Raw genomic sequence first — 21,057 nt, 5'->3', positions numbered from 1 at the left:
AAAAACGGAGAAATAGCAGTTTTTGTATGACCTTCTGTGCTTTCCTCCAGCTGGAGTTTGATTGACAGCGGTAAGCCAAGAAGAAAGTCCCGCCTTGCCAAAGATGATTGGCTGAAACAGGATTGCTGGAACTTAATTGGCTGGAAAGTAGCGGGCCACACCTAAATTATAAACTGACAATTGACTGGCACTGAGCCATCCATGTTGCCAAACAACTCTCACGGCCTCATTAGTTCACATATTTAATGGGGACGAAACATACATTTTTTACTGAAAAAGTCTTAGCTATTGTATCTTTACGTTGTGAGTTAGAAGTAAACCCCTTTTCTGTATGTTGATCTTAAGATTCCCTCTCAATCTTCTCTAACAGCTACTGAATAGGTTCTTTATTGGACTTGACATCTGCGCGGTTTACAAACTAGTTTCTGTATACAGTAGATAATTACTGTTCCTATCAATCCTAGATATCATACATACACAAGATTTGCCCTGACGTGACCACGATGAAAGGACAACTCACATCACACTACATGATAGTTTTGGTGACTAGCATTCATCTGCACTTTGTCAGGCTAGTTCATGTACATTTTGATGCACTGCTGATGAACATATTCTATTATTAGTTTACATAAACAGAAAATGAGTCAGCAGCGATTTTAGAGTCAGAGAATGTTAGTTCCCAGCATTAAAGCAAATATGTTTTATTAAGCACTTCAATATACATCAGAAAATTCAGCTTAATATAGTACAGGAAATATTTTTTAAATGAAAAGGTCAATGTACATGTTAAGCTATTTACAATAAAAATATCGAAGGTCAATTCAAAACAATGTGACAGACAAACACAGGCAATAATACAATGACTGCTTGACAAGACGGCTAAATAATTCGGAATACTGTGTTGAGAACTGATACTCCAGTCCTTCCATTAAACCTTCATGGCATACCTTCAAGCTAAACTGAGGAGCTAAGAGATGTGACTTGGGTTAATGCATGTTGTGTTTGTGCATGCGATAGCAGGCCACTCCCCTCCCCTCTTTCCTCTCTTCCGAGTTGGCACAAAAACAGCTAACTTCTTACATTATTAAAAGCACAATTATGACATTTAAATGCTAACACAGCCCCAAGATCTTCCATGAGAAACAGATGTCTTAGATCCAGCAGCACCATCTCAAAAGACATCCCTCTGGAGTTTTATCTTGAGGAATGGCGCTGCAGTCGCTAGGAGAGACAACTTCTGGTTTAACTTTGGCTTGACACGTATACATTTCAAACAATGCTTTAAAACCCAAATATCACCGAAGTTTACAAGTCTGTTGTGTCGGTTGTGAAGGGAGGACCAAAACACTTTGCTTTGTGTTCATATCCAAAATTTGCAGACAAGAAAAACAACCAGCCACACAACAATTAAAAGAGAAGCAAGCTTTTCTGTCTTGCATTGCAGGTTTTACATTATATTGGATTCTGGGGATGAATGCATTTCAACATTGCTTTTGCTTGAGAATTTTGCATTGAGCATCACTGTTGACAGTACACAACTTGTTTACTTAAATATCTATTTAAATGCGCACACGAAAAATAAAACTGCTAAAAAAAACAAATGAGAAGTCCCACAGGGACAAAATGAAATCACATGGGTTGAATATTTCCAATGAACTCTTTACTTTCGCTCTGATTTCTCTAATACTACAAAGCACATTGCAAACAAAGTATTGAGATCACCAAAATAACTGCAGGCAACTTTTGAACACAGCACCGAGTATACAATATAAACGAGAGTGGCTTTTCTCCAAAATAAATATGCTTGATTATACTTGTTGAGTAAATTGCGATAGCTAGTAACATATTACACACAACATATGTTAAGCACATAGAACAAGGTTAACACAGATTATTTTGGGTCTCTAGATAGGCAGAGTATTGATGAGTTGAACATTATCCCATGAGTTGTCTGGATGTTCTCTGGTTAAAGGTGACAATGTACTCTGCGGAACATTGCTGTCAGTGTTTGTACAATTGCAGCCGGAAACCAAAAAACATGTAGAAAAAAAACGAAACTATGTATATTTCCTTTGAATGATTGGTTTGAAAAGGAACACATGGGTGAGTGACAGGCTGACAGAACATATGCATGTCCCTCATTTTTCTCTCTTTTTAAAAAGTGCATACACTGCATATTAAATATCAATACATTAAATTAAAATGATAGTGTGCATGATTAGACTGAGGCTGTAACAGATGTAGGCACATCGAAGTATCAGTTCATATAAGCCTTGTGCAGCAGTCAACATTCTTCTCTAGGTTGTCTGAGTCGTCCCACCGGAGTGGAAAAAACACGAATCGGTTCTTATGCAGATGAATATGGTTGCTTTGGCACATTCCTTCCAATGCCTGCATGACGAATGGCATTCGAGACATCTGCAACGGTATGAGGATGACGATCTAGATTAGCTTTTCGGTTGGAAAATGTAAGCACTTGGCCAGATAATTTAATGATTTCAATTACATTAAACATGAAAAGGAAAAACTGTTCCACTGCTGATGGTTTGGAGTAAAATATCAAGCTTAGCTTAAGAAATTGTCACTTTATTTCAAAGCAAGGAACACCTTTAACATTTATTTTGTACACTATATGGTCGGTATGGTTTTCACATTTACCTTGATGTTGAAATGAATGAAAGTCTGAACTAATAGAAGTTGGATATTTCAACAACTTACACAAACAGTACAATAACGCCAGTGTATAATAAACATACTCAACATTAAATCACCAGCACGTTTTAATTAGAACGACGAGAAACACACCTCTTACCGGCTATAATGGCGTCTCCTTCTTGTAGTTAAACCCAGGATCTGATCCTTCAATCTGCAGTTTCAGGGCTTGTTTAAGGCTTAGTTCAGTTTCCCCAATGGGGTAGTTCTCCAGAACGTCCTGATGACCTCTGCCCTGTACAGTCCTGGGGACAGAGACGCGCCCTAGGAAAACCTGATTGCCATGAAGGTGGTAGTTAGGGTTGGTCATTATGCCGTTCCTCTTCTTCTCTGCACAGCTCTGCTGTTGGAAGAAGAACTGTTCTGGAGTCTGGCCCCCGTCCTGCTGTGTAGACCCACCAACCAAGATATTGCAATGAGGATCCTTCACGGAAATATTTGCCACGGACTTGTTCAGAGCTACCCTTTTGTCAAACTGGGTCATTTCGTACTCCAAAACCTGACTCGAGCCACTGTTCTTGAGCTTTTTCTTATCTCCAGATCCCCCTTTTCCATTCGAAGTGCCGTTTCCTGTTTTACTACCTTTGGTTGACTTCAGACCGGGCTTGACCTGAGCCCAGTCAAATTCATTCAATGGAGAACCTGGCTGATGACCGATGGACTTGGTGGTGGAGGAAGGGGAGACGATGGACTGTCTACTTCGGCTGCGAGGCAGAGAGTGTTGCTGTATTTGCTCCGTGAAAGTCAGCCCGTGAAAGCTGTCTATCGGCACAGTCTGCGCAGTGGCAGTGGATGAAGTGGTCCTCAAGGAAGAGTTTTTGGAACTCTTGAGAGAGTTGTTTGAAAGAGAGGACTTCTGCCTGTCGACAGTAGAGTCGGGAGATTCCGATGGGGAGCTGAAAGCGTGAACAGGTCCGTTGGGTAAACCTCGTCCTGACGACTGTAGTTCCCCAGCCCCGGTGCTACCAGAGCTGTTAGATCTAATCGTAAGGGACTGCATCTTCCCAGTTACAGACAGAGGGGTTTTCTGTTCCATGGTGTGCACCGGAGAGGGACTACAGCCATTGACACTCGAAGCTCCATACTTCTCGAGAAGTTTGATGATCGGCGAATGGCCCCCTTTCGCGGCCACTCGCATGGCGGTGCGTCCAAACTGGTCGGCGTGATTGGGGTCGGCCCCGTGCTCTAAAAGTATCTGCACGACATCGATGTGCCCCTCCTGGGCCGCGATGCCGAGCGCCGTCGCCCCCTGATTGCAGGTGTGGTCCACGCGAGTACCGTTATCGATCAGAAACTGCACCACTTTCACGTGACCTTGCCATGCGGCGGACTGCAGGGCGGATCTCTTTTCGTTGTCGCAGGAGTTTACGTCGGCGTGATAGTTAATCAGCATCCGGACCATTTCAACATGCCCCTGCCAGCAGGATACGTGGAGGGCAGTCCTTCCCTCGGTGTCGTTGACTTCCACGTTGGCTCCGTTTTCAAGAAAGTACTCTGCCATGGCAAGTTGGTTCTCAAGTGACAATATGTACAAGGTCGGACGTCCATCTGCGTCCTTGTGGTCGATGTCAGCACCATGACTCAGCAACAGTTCAACAATGTCCCTGTGACCTTCTAGTGCAGCCACCCTGAGGGAATTCCTCCCGTCGTAGCCTCGTTGGTCAATGCAGGACTTGTTTTCCAGAAGAATGTGGACGCAGTCGTAATGGCCCTCCTGTGCAGACAGTATCAGAGGGATTCGACCGTCATTGTCCACTTCTATGCACCGTGCTCCTTGCTCGATGAGGGCGTCACACACCTGGCGGTGGCCCTCAAAGGAAGCCATGTGTAGCGGGGTCCAGCCTGCGTCGTCCCTGTGATTTTCATCCAGCCCTCTGTCCAGCAGAGTACGCACCACCTCCACATTCCCTTGAGCGGATGCGATGCTCAGAACAGTCCTTCCTTCGCTGTCGATGGTGTCAACAGCCGCCCCCCAGAAAAGCAAGGTGTTGACAACAGAGGCATGACCCATCGAAGCCGCGGCAAGAAGAGGCGTTCGCCCATTATTGTCCGTGTGATCGACATCCGCACCGCCTTCAAGCAGCAGATCCACCACGTCAACATGCCCTTCGTAAGCAGCTACAAGTAAGGGAGTCATGCAGTCTTTATCACAATGGTCAACCTCTGCGCCCCTGTCGATGAGAAGACTGACCACAGAGGCGTGGCCTTTACTGGCCGGCACACAGAGAGCGGCAACGGAAAGAGCCGTCCTGCCGTCCACGTCTTCATGATTGATTTCCGCGCCGTGATCCAGAAGGTGCTCGACAATCTCCCTATGCCCCATGTACGCCGCGGCGATGAGGGCAGTCCTTCCTTCGTTGTCCGCTTTGTTGACCTCCGCCCCATGTTGTAGGAGGTTCAGGACGATGTCTTCGTGACCTCCCCATGCGGCGGCTCTCAAGGCGGTCCTGCTATCGGCGTCGGCACAGTCGACTTTGGCGCCAGCGTAGAGGAGAGCGGACACCACCTCTGAGTGACCTCCCCAGGCCGCCGATCTGAGGGCAGTCCACCCGTCATGATCGGTGTGGTTGATGTTGGCCTCACAGCCAATGAGGCAGTTCACCACTTTAGTGTGACCTTGCCTTGCTGCAAGAGTAAGTGCAGTTTGCCCATGGTTGTCCACCAACTCCATGTTTGCCCTCCTGGAAATGAGCAAGTTCACCACATCCAGGTTTCCGCTGTACGCGGCGTTCGCCAGCAATGTCCTCCCGCTGGAATCGCACTGGTTGACCGAGGCTCCATTATCAAGCAAAGTCCGAATGGAGTCCTCCCTCTCCAGCGCCTGCTGGATGATGCAGGAGGCGTGGTCGTCCTCATTGTTCACGTGAGCTCCTGCTTTCACCAGCAGCTGGAGCACCTCTTGCTCTTTGGGGATGGATGTGGTCAGGGAGTCCTTGGCGGGCGTGCCGTTCCACACCATCCACAGAGCGAGGTTGAAAGGCTCGATCTGCAGGTTGGAATTGATGAGATGCAGCGCAAACTCCTGAACCTCCAGCGGTTTGAGCTGCTTGGCCCGGCAGGTATAGCGCATGGCCATCATCCTGTGACCCTCTGCTGCATTGCACAAATACTTCTGGGTACAGTGCTTCACGTCCAGGAGCCACTCAGCAAAACTGTAGTGAAATAGGATCTTGGTTCCTCCAAGGCCATCCACCAACAGCTTAGAGAGGATATCAATCTTCTTCTGAAAATCCTCTATGGTAAGAGTCGTGTTTTTGGTCCAGACAGCGTGATAAAGCTCCTTGATGGTGAGAGGCCTGCAGGTGGCAAGGATAACATTGAGGATGGGCTGGACTTTGGCGAACTGTTTCCGGACGAAGAGTCGTTGACAGAGCCACAGGTAGAGGCCGTTGAGGGTGCCGGGGATGTCCCGGATCTCGCGCAGCATGATGAAGTTCTCCACTACTCCGTCCAGCACGCGCTCCAGGTAGAGGAAGCAGCCACTGCTCTTGATGTGGAGCTGGTTGAGCATCTCCGCGGTCTCCTTGGTGAGGTGCTGTCGCAGGGCCTCCTCCTGGTCCAGTCGCTGCAGGATGTACTGCTGCACGTCCTTGACAATGTACGCCTTGCGCAGGTCATCCAGGCTGATTTTACGGAATCCTGAAGACAAAGAAAATGTAAGTATTAACAACCCAGTACTCTGTGAACAAGATCAAACACAATCATTCGTAGTGTCAGATATTTTCCTTAAGAATGTCAAAGAAATCCTGTCCTTGATTATTAACTTGGCAATGTGTCAATGTATTAACCACAAGGGTATTATTACGCTGGTTAAAAAATATTATATTGTGACCATATGAAGGTGACTTCAACATTTCTTCACTGTACTCTATAATTCAGAAAATTGGGTCTGACCTTCAAAACGTTGTCATTTCATTTTTAAATGTGTTCTTTTACCTTTGAAGAATTCTATTATGCCAACCTTTAATTTCTGTAGACGCGGGCTAATTAGTGGTAAAGCCATGTGGCTAAAGTAAAACCTTTCAAAGGAATTGAGAGCACGACCCTTTCAGTCTCTGGCAGTGCACCGCATCAATAGGAGTTCAGTATCTGCATGGCTGATCTTTTAAAGGACTATGAAAAAAACAACTTGTGTAATTGGTGTTGTAAAAGACAGTTGGTGTCAAAGCCACTTTATCTTTCCTGACTCGAAACACCTTCACAATTCCATCCACATCAACTCTTAAAAATGGATTTAGCTACAGATTACGAGGCAGGAAGGACATTTACTAATAGTTTTGTTTTCAGTCTTATAGTGGCAGAGAGGAAGTTGACAAGACATTCCACAAGGTTACTGATATTATTTTCTTGTCTAACTAGCCTCCTGTTTTGGGAAAAGAGTCAGTTTAATTCCTCAGTCCTACGTAATTTCCTGGTAGTTTGAAAAACGGACTGCCAAAAAAGATGGGGTAATTTCCTGCTACCCTGGTTGGGTGACAATTTGTATTTTACAAATTAAAAATAGTTTCTGTGACAACTTAACACACACCCAACAAACAAAACAAATCCTCTGAAGTATTTATCTGATGTTCTTGAATGGAGAAGAATGGCATAAAATAAATAAATCATCCTTGCAGAGAATAAATTCCAGCACATCCCTCTTTAATGTAAATTAATCTGTCTTGAATTATGCAACTGCAAAGATTCTCTTAGCACTATTTATCTCATACACAGACACACACATTTACATTACATTTACATTTAGTCATTTAGCAGACGCTCTTATCCAGAGCGACTTACAGTAAGTACAGGGACATTCCCCCCGAGGCAAGTAGGGTGAAGTGCCTTGCCCAAGGACACAACGTCATTTGGGAAGGCGGGGAATCGATCCGGCAACCTTCTGATTACTAGCCCGACTCCCTCACTGTTCAGCCATCTGACTCCCATCTGACACACACACCTCACATCACAACGCCCAGGGCAACATCCCATTCAGTAATGGTTATTGTTTGGGGAAAAAGACTATGAAACTGTATCCCAAACCTAGGCAATAGAGCCACACCTTTAGAGTAATGAGGGGAAGAATGAGGAACCCTTGGAATAGAGGACATTGTTACCTCATAGAGCAAGCTGAATGCATGCTTGTCACCTCATGAAATGTGACCATACTGATCACTGCAGTTTAAGCACACAGCTAATCGTGCCAAACTAGTCCAGAACACAGAAGCCCATCTGATAATGGTACAAAAAACACATGGGTATCACCCATACTGTCACCATCAAAACGTCATCAACCCTAAATGACAAACTATGTAAAAGAGAACCCAACGACCTCAACCTCACAGAGTTGGCAACAGTTTTTTAGCAACCGAGATGATTTTCCACTGGCTCACCCAGGGTCTCTGACCCCCCCCTCCTCTCACCCCCCCACCCCCTCCTCCTCTTACCCCACCCCACCCCCCCACCCCCTCCCCTAATCCTCCACTCTGCATGTTAGGATAGATCCAGCTGGGGCAGGAAACCCTGACAGAAAAAAGGAAGACGCCATTAAGAAAGACAGTGTAGTGAGAAACTACGAGACTATGACCCATGAGCCCATTTTGAAACCTGTCGGTACATGTGCCATGAAATGTTGCATTAATGGTTGTCTAAGGTTCAATTTGTACACATCGGATCATCTACCCATTATATACGTGAAGAAGCCGAAGGCAAGGCGTAGCGGTAGGAAGAAGTATCTTGGTTCCCTCTAAATTTATATAGGTCTTTGTGAGAATGTAAACATTTTAAAACATCTGTTAAGTGTAAACTAAGCATTTGAATATCTCAATAATGACCATGTTTGGGGAACACAAGAACATGAACAGAGGAATGCACAAGCTTGGAAAAAAAACAAAGTGCTTTGAAAACCCAGAGGCCCAGAGAAAAGAAAGAAACGAACAAGTGAGAGCCTCCAGTTTTAACATGCCAAAAAAGCTCCTCGAAAAAAAATTTTTTTATTCAATTACTGTAAATGGAGGAAGCTGACCTACAATTTCCACTTGAGTCATCCCAGACATCCCTTCAGATGGCCTGGATCTCTGCTGAGCTGCCACTGCACACCCTTATTGTTCCTGTCATGGGACATGGGAACTCTAGGGCACGAGGACGAATAAGCTCTGCACTGCCCCTACGGCGGTGAAACAGGAAGTGACACGTTTCAGAAGCCATTTTCACTTTTTTTGGCGTTCCTTTTCCAAAACAGGAATTTCCCCAGGTCTCACTGGCTGTCAGCCTGGGCCATGGAGACTGTTCATACTGGAAAACAATAGGTGGTAGCTGTGGGTTGGGGGAGGGTTGGTGTGGATGGTGGGGGGGTGAACGACTACTAAACAACCAACAACTGGCACATTCATCAGGGCGAGAGGAGCAGCTGCTCCTCGTTACTGAACCACACAGACAGCCCTGCACACACAAAGAGCCAACTGTTTACCTTCCAGATTAATTTTTCAGATGACAAACGAGTGCGTGCGAGAGGGTTTGCATGAGCCTGAGTGTGTGTGTGGTAGTGTGTGTGCCTGAGTGTGTCTTGTAGTGTGAGTGCGTGAGCCTGAGTGTGTGACTGAATAAAGAAGCAGGGTCAACAGGTCCATCAGCCAGGCTACTGACCAGCACTATGTCTAATTCAACACATTATTCCACATTATTCCAACGAAAAAACTATCTGAAGTCATGAGATCCTTAACATCAACAGAAACCCAAGCTACTCTCTAAGCCAGGCCACTTCTCCCCTGGCCTCTCGTCCCCATCCAGCCTAGTCTTGTCCTGGCCTCACCTGTCTTGCCCCCCCCCCCCTCCCCCTCCCCCCTCCCCCTCCCCTCCCAGCCACTCTTGTCCTGACCTCACCTTTCCTCTACTCTACTCTGTGGCTTCACCTTTTCTCCCCTGGCCTCCTCCTCCCCTGGCCTCTTTTCTCTAAGCCGCCAGTTAACCTCCCCTGCACTAGTGTCTGCTCAGCAGCTGCAGGGTAGTGGGTTCCAGAATATAAAGCCAGCCAGCTAAACACAAGCTATGTACACGAGCCTTGACTCTGTAAACACACACAGAAAAACAGATTCGAAAGTACCTTGGAATTTCATTGGAAAATACTGCTGAAATGATTTGCTGATATTAACTTCTTTGCACAAGAGAATGTACATTATATTTGTGTTTTATTGTGTTGCTAGTGTAAGAACAATACTTATATTTCAGTATTATCAAAGCATTAATCGAACTGCACACAATGAGACAAACCGGACGGAACTACTAAACATTTTAGAATAGGCATCAGACGGGTCTGGAAAGAGGTTACATAAACATTTTAACGATTAATTGGCAGGCTGTCATCTTGGCGACAACAGATGAAACAGCCGCGCCCGAACATGTCTTGCAGTGAACCTCGCTGACAAGGGGAGGATTTCCAGTTAGACCTGTTTTGTGGCAAGTGATAGGTTTAGGGGGTTAGGTGGAGCTCTGTGGCAGAGCATTTACCTGCATGACAAAGAGCTCTTACGGAATTAGCGTCTGCTAAGGCAACACCTTATTGTTGTAACATGTTTTTATCAACTGAAAAGACTGCAGGTGAACAGATGAAACTATGACGAGTAAGAACATCAAGTCCTGTAGTCTGACCTCCTGTTACCTCCAACAGGAAATAAAGCCTTACATGCTTCTAAAAAATATGAATAATAATGTGTTCATTTAGCAGACGGTTCTATTCAAAGCTATGTACAGTTGTATTTGAACCTGCGACGTATAGATCTGATGCTCTACCAATGAGCAATACCCATTCTCATCAATAACATCACAACTCTCAAGGATTACTTATGCCAAGACCCAGATCACAGAGATGTTTTCCAAGACGATGAAACAAAGTTTGAGAGAGGTGTGAACGCATCAAGAAGCTAACCTGGGTGGACATTACATTTAGTCATTTAGCAGACGCTCTTATCCAGAGCGACTTACAGTAAGTACAGGGACATTTCCCCCCAAGGCAAGTAGGATGAAGTGCAAACCCAAGGACACAACGTAACTTTGCACGAACCGGCAACCTTCTGAGTAATAGCCCAATTCCCTAACCGCTCAGCCATCTGACTCCTATCAGACATACATCAGATTAGTTGGGCCACACCTTGCAAGGTTATATCTGAGCGTCTTAAGAGTTTAGTCACTCATACAGATCAGAGGCCAGACATTAAACCCACTAAAATTGAACGCAAAACACACATGGTGACAGCCCAAAGTCTGAAGAGCTCAATGTCAATAAACACACTGGCTCATGGGAATACTAAAAACCCAGTCAGCTAAGCTAATTAATATCCGTCACCTCTACAGAATAATTATCTTTTCCCATGACCTGTTAACTTGAGTCATACTCAACTCTATTTCCTCCAGGAACACAATGACACTTATTGAGGGGCTTGCTTCACGTGTTGGTTAGTTGTAACTGATTTACCTGCGTGTACTCGCTGTGAAACTACATGCTCTTCTGGTTCCACCCATTGGCACTTATTTGCTTTTCACGATATATGCTTCATGTTTTGGCTACCCACAATGTTTTTGGGGCTATCTGGTTGTTTATGATCATTGACCTATGCACTTTTTGTAAAGCTCTCTCTTGTAAGTCGCTTTGGATAAAAGGATCTGCTAAATGACTAAATGGAAATGTATTCAAATAAGACATTATTAATTAAACTAGTACCTGGTCGAAGGAAAGGGCTGGAGATTTGCTCACATTCTATAAACTTGACATTCTCCCAAACTGACCTCTAAATGACCTTGGGCCCCCCCCCCCCCCCTGCCCCATCACAACTTGGTTCTTGTGCACAATAATGTACTTAAGTCCTGGATGTCAATCATGTTTAATTAGCTAGCAAGTCATATTGCTAAGCGGTTAGGGAATCGGGCTATTACTCAGAAGGTTGCCGGTTTGATTCCAAGGGACCATGTGTCCTTGGGCAAGGCACTTCACCCTACTTGCCTCAGTACTTACTCTAAGTCGCTCTGGATAGGAGCGTCTGCTAAATGACTAAATGTAATGTAAATGTAAGTCACTTCAAATGAGCTAGCTAGCTGGCTCCTGCAGCGGGGAACATTTGGGTTTGCATGGCCACACGGCAGACTATCAGTTTTCAGTCGGGGGAATGTACACACAGCTCTCAGTCAAGTCAGGTACAAGCAAAGTTATCCTTGGCATGCGAATCAAGACGGTGAGGGACAAACCCCTTCTACCTTCCAAGCAAGGCAAACCGAAAAACGCGTAGGGATTTTCTAAAAAGGCATTCATAATCCCCATCATCTAACGAAGGCCTAATTGAAGATCCTTAAATTAAAGCATGAGCAGACATGTTTTTTCTTTTACGAAAGAACCTTAAAGTCATACCAATGTTAGTCTGTCAGACTGGCATCTCTGGCAGGCCAGAGAGCATACCACCGTCACCTGAGAGGAAGACAGAACGAAGACTCGTCTGCCTTGTCTACCGCGGAGCTTCAGCCGCGAGGCACCTGAGGTGTTCCAGAAACACACAAGAGCAGACTTGTAATTAGCCTGGCTGTCAGACTACTCTGTGGTAAATTACAGTATTCATGGGGATTATAACTGCTTTCAGCTTGGCTCAGAGCTGGACAGGCAGTCTCACAGACAAACAACCAAGAAATCTTTACATGTTGTATGTGTGTGCCGTCAACAACAGTGTGATTACCGGTAGCCTCACACATACTAAGTCGTTTGAGGTTAAGATATGAATCTTTCAAAGTCAATATGGGAGTCAGATGGCTGAACGGTGAGGGAGTCGGACTAGTAATCAGAAGGTTGCCGGATCGATGCCAAGCCAAATGACGTTGTGTCCTTGGGCACAACGTCGGTTCACAACTTCACCCTACTTGCCTCGGGGGGAATGTCCCTGTACTTACTGGAAGTCGCTCTGGATAAGAGCGTCTGCTAAATGACTAAATGTAAATGTAATATCTTAGGTGAATGAAAGGGATTTCTTTTTTGCTTTGTTTTGGTGAGAATTCTCGCAAATGCTTATAATACTGTCAGGTGGTCCTTACGTTCAAACCTCGTCCATCCATGACACTTACGCACTGATGACAGCACGTGTACGGATCCAAACACCATCTGTGATGACAGTGGACGTCTGAGGATGTAAACAGTGTCTCCGTCTCTCCTTGGGGCAGCATTCCTCCGCTGGCTCGGCAGAGCTAAACAGCGCTCGCTGTTTTGGTGTTGTCCCCCCGCCAGAATATCTCCCAGTCCCTTCGGTCGGGTCGCTCGCTTTGCCCAAAAAAGACGAGAAAGCTAACTACAGGGCAGGAGACGCTGAGCGGCTCTCACCTAGCGTGGGGGAGGAGAGCGGGCTGGGCCCTGAGCACGCCACAGGAGCCTCTGTGGACGAGAGACTAAGTGCTGCAGTGCGAGGGTGAGGAGGCCCGCTTCAAAACAGGATGACAGGGGTTCCCCCCCCCCCCCCCCTCCCCCTGATCAGAGGTGGTAAATCACGGATGTCATCTGGCCTTGGGCAGAGAAAGGTCCAATCATGGCATACGCCGGAGAGGAGGGGAGAAACCACTCTCCACTGCAGTAGGCTAACATTTCCCTGAAGATAAATTAGACTAGGAAACAAGCAACCACACACCCTTTCCCCATCAACATCTGCCCTGTTAAGAGGTGGTTTTAAAGCAGGAATGTGACACGAATGACATGAAGTGAAGTGTAATGTACCGCCAAAGAGCTAGGGAGGAGACTGGAGATTATGCACAAATAATAAGGATATACGGCAGCTCCATAAGAGGACATCTCCTGTCACAGGCAGCTGGAAAGACTCCCCGAAAGCAGTTTGCCCTCAAACAAATGTTCTTAAAAGAAAAAAACGAAAATGTCGGCCTTCATTACGGTCGCTATTCATAGCACCAGAGAACACAGTCCCGCCCACATGGGTGTGCTCACAGTTGAGTGTGTCCCCGCTCAGCCACAGACTGCATGAGGCACATGGTGCCCATGTCATTTCCATTTCAGTTCAGTGCCGCTGAGTTTCCACACGGTCAGCAAGTCATCCTCCACAAAGACTGCAAGACTTCGACGTCATGAAGATGACTAAGGCGTATTCTGTGAGCGGAGCTAACACCGAGCGAGAAGGAGACATCAACATCAACCTCCAGCCATCCATGGACTGAACATCAGCCGGCTCTTACTGCGTATAAAAACACACGCCGAAGACGTACTGTAATCTAATGCTGTTATACCCCCCCCCCCCCCCGGCATTGCCGATCCTCTTCAGGCGAAACATATTGTGAGATATTCTATTAGCAGGAAAATATGCATTAAGATGCAAAGTCTTGTGATGGATGTCTGAGTGGTGGCAAACTATGTGTTTAGAAGGCCCCCCCGGGCCATCCTCTCACTCTCTCCTTCTCCCTCCCCCTTCCACTCTGTCTCCCTCTCCCCCTCTCTCTCGATGTCTCCTGTCTCCCTACTTTTCACTCGTCCCTCTCTCTCCTCGTCCCTCTCTCTCTCCTCATCCCTTTCTCTCTCCTCATCCCTCCCTCTCTCCTCATCCCTCCCTCTCTCATCCCTCCCTCTCTCCTCATCCCCCTCTCTCTCTCTCTCTCTCCTCATCCCTCTCTCTCTCTCCTCATCCCTCTCTCTCTCTCCTCATCCCTCTCTCTCTCCTCATCCCTCTCTCTCTCCTCATCCCTCTCTCTCTCCTCATCCCTCTCTTCCTTGTGCTGTGGAGGATTTTAATGGGTACAAACTCAACCCGGCTCTACTCAACTAGGATCGCTGCCTAAGTGTTTCCACTTGGCTTCCCCACTGATAGCCTTCCAGTGGCCCTGGGGGGGCAAGGGGGTGGGCAGTACCTTCCATAAGCCAGCCTCCTGGCTGCAGGAATGAAAAGGCAGACTTATGACACATTTTATACCATATGCTTCCCCCTGCATCAACTTGGACGGCCAAATGAATCACAGCCGCACTTAATCTCACTGTTTATGAGTGTGCAACGCTCCTGCCGAAAGGGGATCATTATTTTTTTGAAAGCGCCATCTGACTCAGCCTTTACGGACGGTTAGAAAGCGCCAGGGGCCTTCTCACAAACATTACATTCTTGGTTTGTGAGGTTTGAGGGGAGCGGATGTGAGTCTTCTGGGGCGGCAGGAGGGGTTCATACTTCCTGCAGGGTCTCTGAGGTGGCAGCGCTTCCCACGGCGCATTCCTCTCATGCACTCAGACACCAGGAATAACAGTTGAGCAAGGGCTGCGGAATCCCTAGTTTGCTCCCTGGATAAACAACATCATCCATGCTTAGCAACAGAACCCCTGCAACCGTGGTTCCAAGAGAAGCCACGGTTTCCACGGCAATACGTTTTTTTTGTTGTTGCGTTGTTTCTGTGTCTCTTTCATAACGTTAATATAACGTGTATATAATATAACGTATGGCAATTCAAGACACGACACTGTAATTTGACCCGGAGTAGTTGTTGTATGGGTTGTTTTTCTAACGTGTGCTGCTTAAAAAGACAACCTTGTGGTCAAGAAAGAAGAAGAAGAAATAAAAGAAAGAATCTTAGTTATACACACTTCCTTCTAACATATACAAGGTGTGATAGTGTGTAACAATGTGTACTAGCAAGAAAGAACACAAACTAAAACCTATATATGACAAATAACAAAATTTGACAGTTAAGTCTACTGTTGAAAAGCAAACCCTTATACAGGAGGAATGCAGCTGACAGTTGAGCAGAATTACAATGTCAGTTTGTGTATTGCAGACACACAACGTGTCTTGGCAGTTGCAATCGTTCAAATCCATTCAAAGACAAGTAAAGGAAGCATGAACAGTGAGCTTTGGTCCCTGACCCGGGAGAAACAGGACTTATCATGGGGATCTCGTCTTACTGCCACTTCCTGTCTCTCTCTCTCTCTCTCTCTCTCTCTCTCATCTCTCTCTTAAAAGGACCAGTGGACTTTAATAATACATTATTAAATACACTCCGGGCAAATTCTCTCCTTCAGGGAGACAGAGCAGCACGATCCAACTCATTTTCGAATAAATGGTAAAGGATCTTTCTAGAAGGGTATTAACCGTGGATGCCAAATTAATTGTCAGTAGTTTGACATAGGTTCGGCCCTAGTCTATGAGGTAAATAAAAATGGATAGAAAGGCAAGATGAAGGAAATTGACTGACAAAACACAGTCAATAAACTTCAGCTTATCAGATTGCTCTGCGGTAGATAGTCTTTTCAGCAACGCTGCAGCAAAACAAACCCACCAGTAGGTCTGTCTACAGTCCGAGCACCGCTACCCAAACCTTCTAGGAAAGAACACCCTTCACCACTAATAACTAACCCCATTTCCACAACTATGTTACACTTTCCCCTATGGCATAAGAACTTATCTCTCCATCCATCCATTTCTAATCACTAACATGCCAAGGTGTAACTGTGAGTATAACATTACATGACTCACAACTCCAGTCAGCCAAAACCACTGACAGGAAGCCCTTGTTCAGCTCTCTCTCCCTATGCAATAATAAAGAATAAGAAATCAGCTTTTCTTCAACCTGTAAAACTTCAATATATGTATCATTCCAAATGGCGTGCTACAGTACATAAGGGTAAACTATCAGCGATAAAAGTTCCAGCGACCAACACTCAAAGCCTTCTCCTGGCCTTCTGATTCCACCCCAACACAAACACAAACGCCCCATTTACACAGCAGAATAACCAACACCTACCCACATAGTTCTGGCCAATTACATCCTGAACCAAGCACAAAAAAACAGTTGCTATTCGAAGGGGTTGTTAGGTAATCCTTCCTGCTGCTTGTGGAGGGTGTTATGAAGCCCACACTCTGGAGAGGTGGCAGGGACACCAGCGCAGGCTTGGTGGGTGAGTAACACACCCACTCTCTCCAGCCTTGATTAATGTTATGCCAGCCTCTGTGCTCATCAGGGGATAGTAGGCTGCTTCTCTGACAACTAGATAATGGCTTCCAGTTCAGCTTGTCACAGCGCATCGGGGAACCCTCCCCCTTCCACTAGGCTCCAGGATCTTGAGGCTTTCTGTGTCAGGACCTGATCTTTTTTTGAGCATTTCGCTATGTTAAAATGTCGCTTGAATAAGTGTTTTTATCAACCGACGCGACAGGTGCTTTATCTAAACGAGCCTTTTATCACGATTTGCCGCAGAATAAATAGAGGCATGAGGTAAATTGGTAATCAATCACAAAATAAACGTGTTTATTTCTCACAAAGCCACTGGGGCAAGACTCTTTGTGAAAGAACACCATTTCTGAACCGAATTTTTCAGCAATTCGTTGCATCACGAGTGTCTACATCCCTAAAAACACAAGTACTCAGTATATGAAGCGTTAAACATCGGAGAAGAACAGCAGAGACTTAAGGGAGAGCGTGAGGGAGCAGGCGTTTTACCTGTGAACAGTTTGGTGATGGTCTTGTTCTGGCGCCGGGCCGAGCAGACGAGCAGCAACCAGGGAGGGAGAAGCTCGTGGTGGAAGGCCAGGAGCTCGGCTATGGTCCTGGGGGAGCCGGGAGGGGGGCGCTGTTCTCCCTCGCCCAGCTGAATGCCCTCGTCGATGGAGTCCACCAGGAGGAAGAGAGACTGCTGGGGCGGCTTGGAGCTCAGGAGGGGGAGGAGGACACACCTGAGAGGGGGACGGGGAGTGGAGGGGAAAAAAGAGGGGGGGGAGGGAGAGAGAGAGAGAGAAACAGAGAAAGGACAAAAGAGGGAGAAGTGCTTAGTTTAAGTTGTACACATTGAATTCCTTACAATTTACCCATGTGACATTTACATGACCTAAAATTACCCTCAAACAAGGGTGTGACCCAATAAAACAACGGCAATTAAAATAACTATAACCAATAATAAATACTTCACTAAACTCACAAACCCAGGGGGTTTCAACGCTGTGTTAACCTTTAAATAACACGGGCCGAAGGGAAACGCAAAGATCCTATTTGCTTAAATGCTAATGAGCGGCGCAGCCATAAATGCCATGTCAAGTGCAACTGTACTTTTTCCCCACTCTTGTGTTGTTGCTGGCAGGACTTCAGTCCTCATATACACGGCCAGTCAGATGCCAGTCTGTAGACCACCATATTGCTGTTTTAAATTCAATTCCCATGACAGCAGCCCCTTAGTTATGTATGCCCCCGCCAGTCCCAAATTAGACTCATTTCAAACACTCCTTGCAGTCACACTAGACCAGAGCACAAATCTAAAGAGCACAGCTGTCAGCATCAGAACCAGTCTGGCCTCAGCAACTCAAAAAAAGAGAGAGAGGACGAGAGAACGAAAGAAAGAGACAGAGAGATAACGAGAGACAGAGAGAGAGACAGACAGAGAGAGGGACAGGGAGAGAGAGGGACAGGGAAAGAGAGAGACAGGGAGAGAGAGAGAGAAACAAAAGAAAGAGAGAGACAGAAAGAAAGACAAGAGAGACAGAGAGACAGAGAGAGACAGAGAAAGAGAGAGAGAGAGAGAGAAGGGGGAGAGGACAACACACAGACATCCACCTGCATGGTTACAGGGCCCCGTCTCTGACAAACTACAATCATGGCCAACCCCTCTCCCTGTCGGCTGTGGCCCGGGCCGAGAGCGATGCATGCTGGGAGTCTGGCCCAGAGGAATGTCCATCTGTGGAGTTCAGACCTCCCAACTGCAGACACGTCGCCTGCAGAGACAATCAAATCCACAGTGACAGCAAGAGGACCAAACAAAGCAGCATTCTTCCCATTCAAATCAAAACGCTTTCAGAACGCTTCACCGTCAGAAAGGCAGTTGACAAAAGTTAACCCTGCAGAAAGAAAAGTGCTTGAAATGAGAGTGGCAGCTATGGTCTGGTGAACCAGACTAACTTTGAACATAGCTAAGCCAATAATTCGAGTGGAAATCAATGACAGTGTGGGCGTGGAACCCCGGGCACAGCTATTCTCGGTTCTCCCTGCCTTTCGACATATGTCACAGTTGAGGCCGGTTACCATTTCAGAACAGAGAAAAGGGTATGTGAAATGTGTCTGATGCAGTAGCCATCTGCTGTGCTGCAGTCCGCATCCCTCAGCACGGCCTCGTTCTGCAGAGCGGCCTCCTTCTATGCCACGCTTCATGAAGACATCGGTGCAAACTGGCAGAAGCGGGCAAGCTGCCAACGTCTTCACACATTTCACAGTTGCCTTTTACATTTAGTCATTTAGCAGACGTTCTTATCCAGAGCGACTTCCAGTAAGTACAGGGACATTCCCCCGAGGCAAGTAGGGTGAAGTGCCTTGCCCAATGACACAACATCCGAGAATCGAACCAGCAACCTTCAGATTACTAGCCCGATTCCCTACCGCTCAGACACCTGACTCCCTTTTAACAGGCCAGGCCCTCCAGACATCTCCCCACCCTCATGACCAGGACCGTGGCTCCGGTCCAGTCTGTGTGTGTGTGTGTGTGGCCTTGACACCTGCCTATTTTCAGGCAGAGACGTCAGAGTCAAACACAAGCTGACAAACGCCCCTGCAGGTTAAACACAAGGAGACTCTTTAATTAGGATCAATCCTAATGGAACACCTCGATCGCTTTGTTTAGACACTCAACAGGAGGAGAGAGGAAGCCTGGTCAGCTGTTTTTGTAGTCAGGAGGGGGAGGGGGGCATGACAACAGCTGACCCATTAAGAGAAAGGAGAGAAACACTAAACTCTGCTCTTCCTGGCACATATTGTTTATTCTTTGTGACATCATGCAAGATGTAATTCCAGTCATCATCTTTGAAGCAATCAAGCTGAGGAAGACAAATGAGATGTCCTGGTTTGGAGGAGGGTTATAAGCGCCATGTTCGAACTTAGCAGCTCTCAACAGAGTCTCTTCAGATAATCTTCCCATTTCCTTGTCATTCAGTAATGAACTCCCTATTTTCCGTCTCGGAGTGAAGTGTTAGGGTTAGGCAGACATACCAAAAACTGAAAATGAGAAAGTGATGGAAAATGGGAAGTGTTGGAAACAGGGGAAACGGAACCGTCTATCAATCAATCACACCCTGCTACCCACCCAAGTTGAAATCAACAGACTGGTGCGTGAATGAGACTGTGTGAGAGACGGTTGGTGGAGGTGAACCAAGTACACGCTATAAACAGAGGAATGAACAGAGAGAGCACTTTGTCAAAGAAGTTTAAAGAATCGACATCAAAGACCCATGGCTCTGGGGCATTCTCAGAAACACTGTCAACCTGAGCAGAGGAACACCGTGAAAAAAACACTTCTGAAGCTTTGTGCATCTCAACCACCTGCAAGCCCCGCGCCAAGCACAAACCCTGCTGACATCTCTGATAAACGGCAGCGTTTAACAGTTAACAGTAATCCCCTGGCATGAAGATATGTAGTCCAGTTCTCAGATCTCTTGTGTTTTTTCTTTCCTTTGCAGTTCCACGGACTTCTGGATTGTTGAACTGGACTGAACTGGTAGACTTAACTTGAACCCTGCTCTGAACTCTAATCCAAAGGTTGTTTTGCTTTTTATCTCAAAAAGGAAGTGATAGTAGAATAAACATGAACGCCGTTTGTCTGAGGGAACCTGTACGTGGATTGATGGTGTGGTACAGTGAATTCCTGTACTAAAACTAAACCCATCCAGATGATTCTGCTCTCCAGCGCCTCTCAACCTCGACGCGTTCTGCTTTTCTGGCCAGTTATTCAACACAGTTAGTGGAATCTGAAATTTCATCCCTCCCAACCCCTCCGCCTCCCATCTCTTTTTTTCCTGCTGCCCCTGCTACATTTTGGCTTGAGGACAAGTTCCATACACACACACGGAGCACAGTCGCTCTGTAACAACTCTCTCTGTCAGGACAATGACAAGTCTGCTGTGTGTAACACTGATGGGAAACAACAAGACATGCCAGCTAAAGCATGACTGTTGGTGCGTTATTGTGAGTGAGAGGGAGGCCCATCACACGGTGGGACCCAGGCTCTACCCCAGTTCTCCTCACACAGAATGGCCCCCAATTCTCTGCAAACAGAACCCAGAAGAATCAGGCTCTGTAGACGTTAAGCAGCCCTCCATCCAACACGCAACAGAAGCATCCGGTACATCCGAGAGAGAGAGAGGGACAGGGAGGGAGGGAGGGACAGGGAGAGCAATGGACAGAGAGAGAGAGAGGGACAGGGAGAGAGAGAGGGACAGGGAGAGAAAGAGGGACAGGGAGAGAGAGAGGGACAGGGAGAGAGAGAGGGACAGAGAGAGAGAGAGGGACAGGGAGAGAGAGAGGGACAGGGAGAGAGAGAGGGACAGGGAGAGAGAGAGGGACAGAGAGAGAGAGAGGGACAGGGAGAGAGAGAGGGACAGAGAGAGA

General features: G+C 46.6%; 1 protein-coding gene across 4 annotated transcripts in view; it reads right to left on the bottom strand.

Annotated features, from left to right (window-relative positions):
* Positions 1-2,151: 2,151 nt before the first annotated feature.
* The window catches only part of ankrd50 (ankyrin repeat domain 50), a 28,526-nt gene continuing 9,620 nt past the window's right edge, over positions 2,152-21,057 (bottom strand). For 3 of the 4 annotated variants that reach the window (XM_047031451.1, XM_047031218.1, XM_047031370.1), the window contains exons 3-5: positions 17,137-17,369; positions 2,813-6,351; positions 2,152-2,418 (exon numbers count right to left, since the gene is read on the bottom strand). In XM_047031451.1, the coding sequence (XP_046887407.1) occupies positions 2,816-6,351; positions 17,137-17,369 (3,769 nt within the window). In that variant the 3' untranslated portion in view covers positions 2,152-2,418; positions 2,813-2,815. Of the gene's footprint in view, positions 2,419-2,805; positions 6,352-17,136; positions 17,370-21,057 lie in introns of all 4 variants that reach the window. The other variant, XM_047031298.1, reaches the window with a different exon arrangement.

Source organism: Hypomesus transpacificus, chromosome 1 (assembly GCF_021917145.1).
Source record: "Hypomesus transpacificus isolate Combined female chromosome 1, fHypTra1, whole genome shotgun sequence".
NCBI classification, from domain to species: Eukaryota; Metazoa; Chordata; class Actinopteri; order Osmeriformes; family Osmeridae; genus Hypomesus; species Hypomesus transpacificus.
The sequence above is the reverse complement of the archived record's forward strand: the minus strand, read 5'-3'. Positions and strand labels throughout refer to the sequence as shown.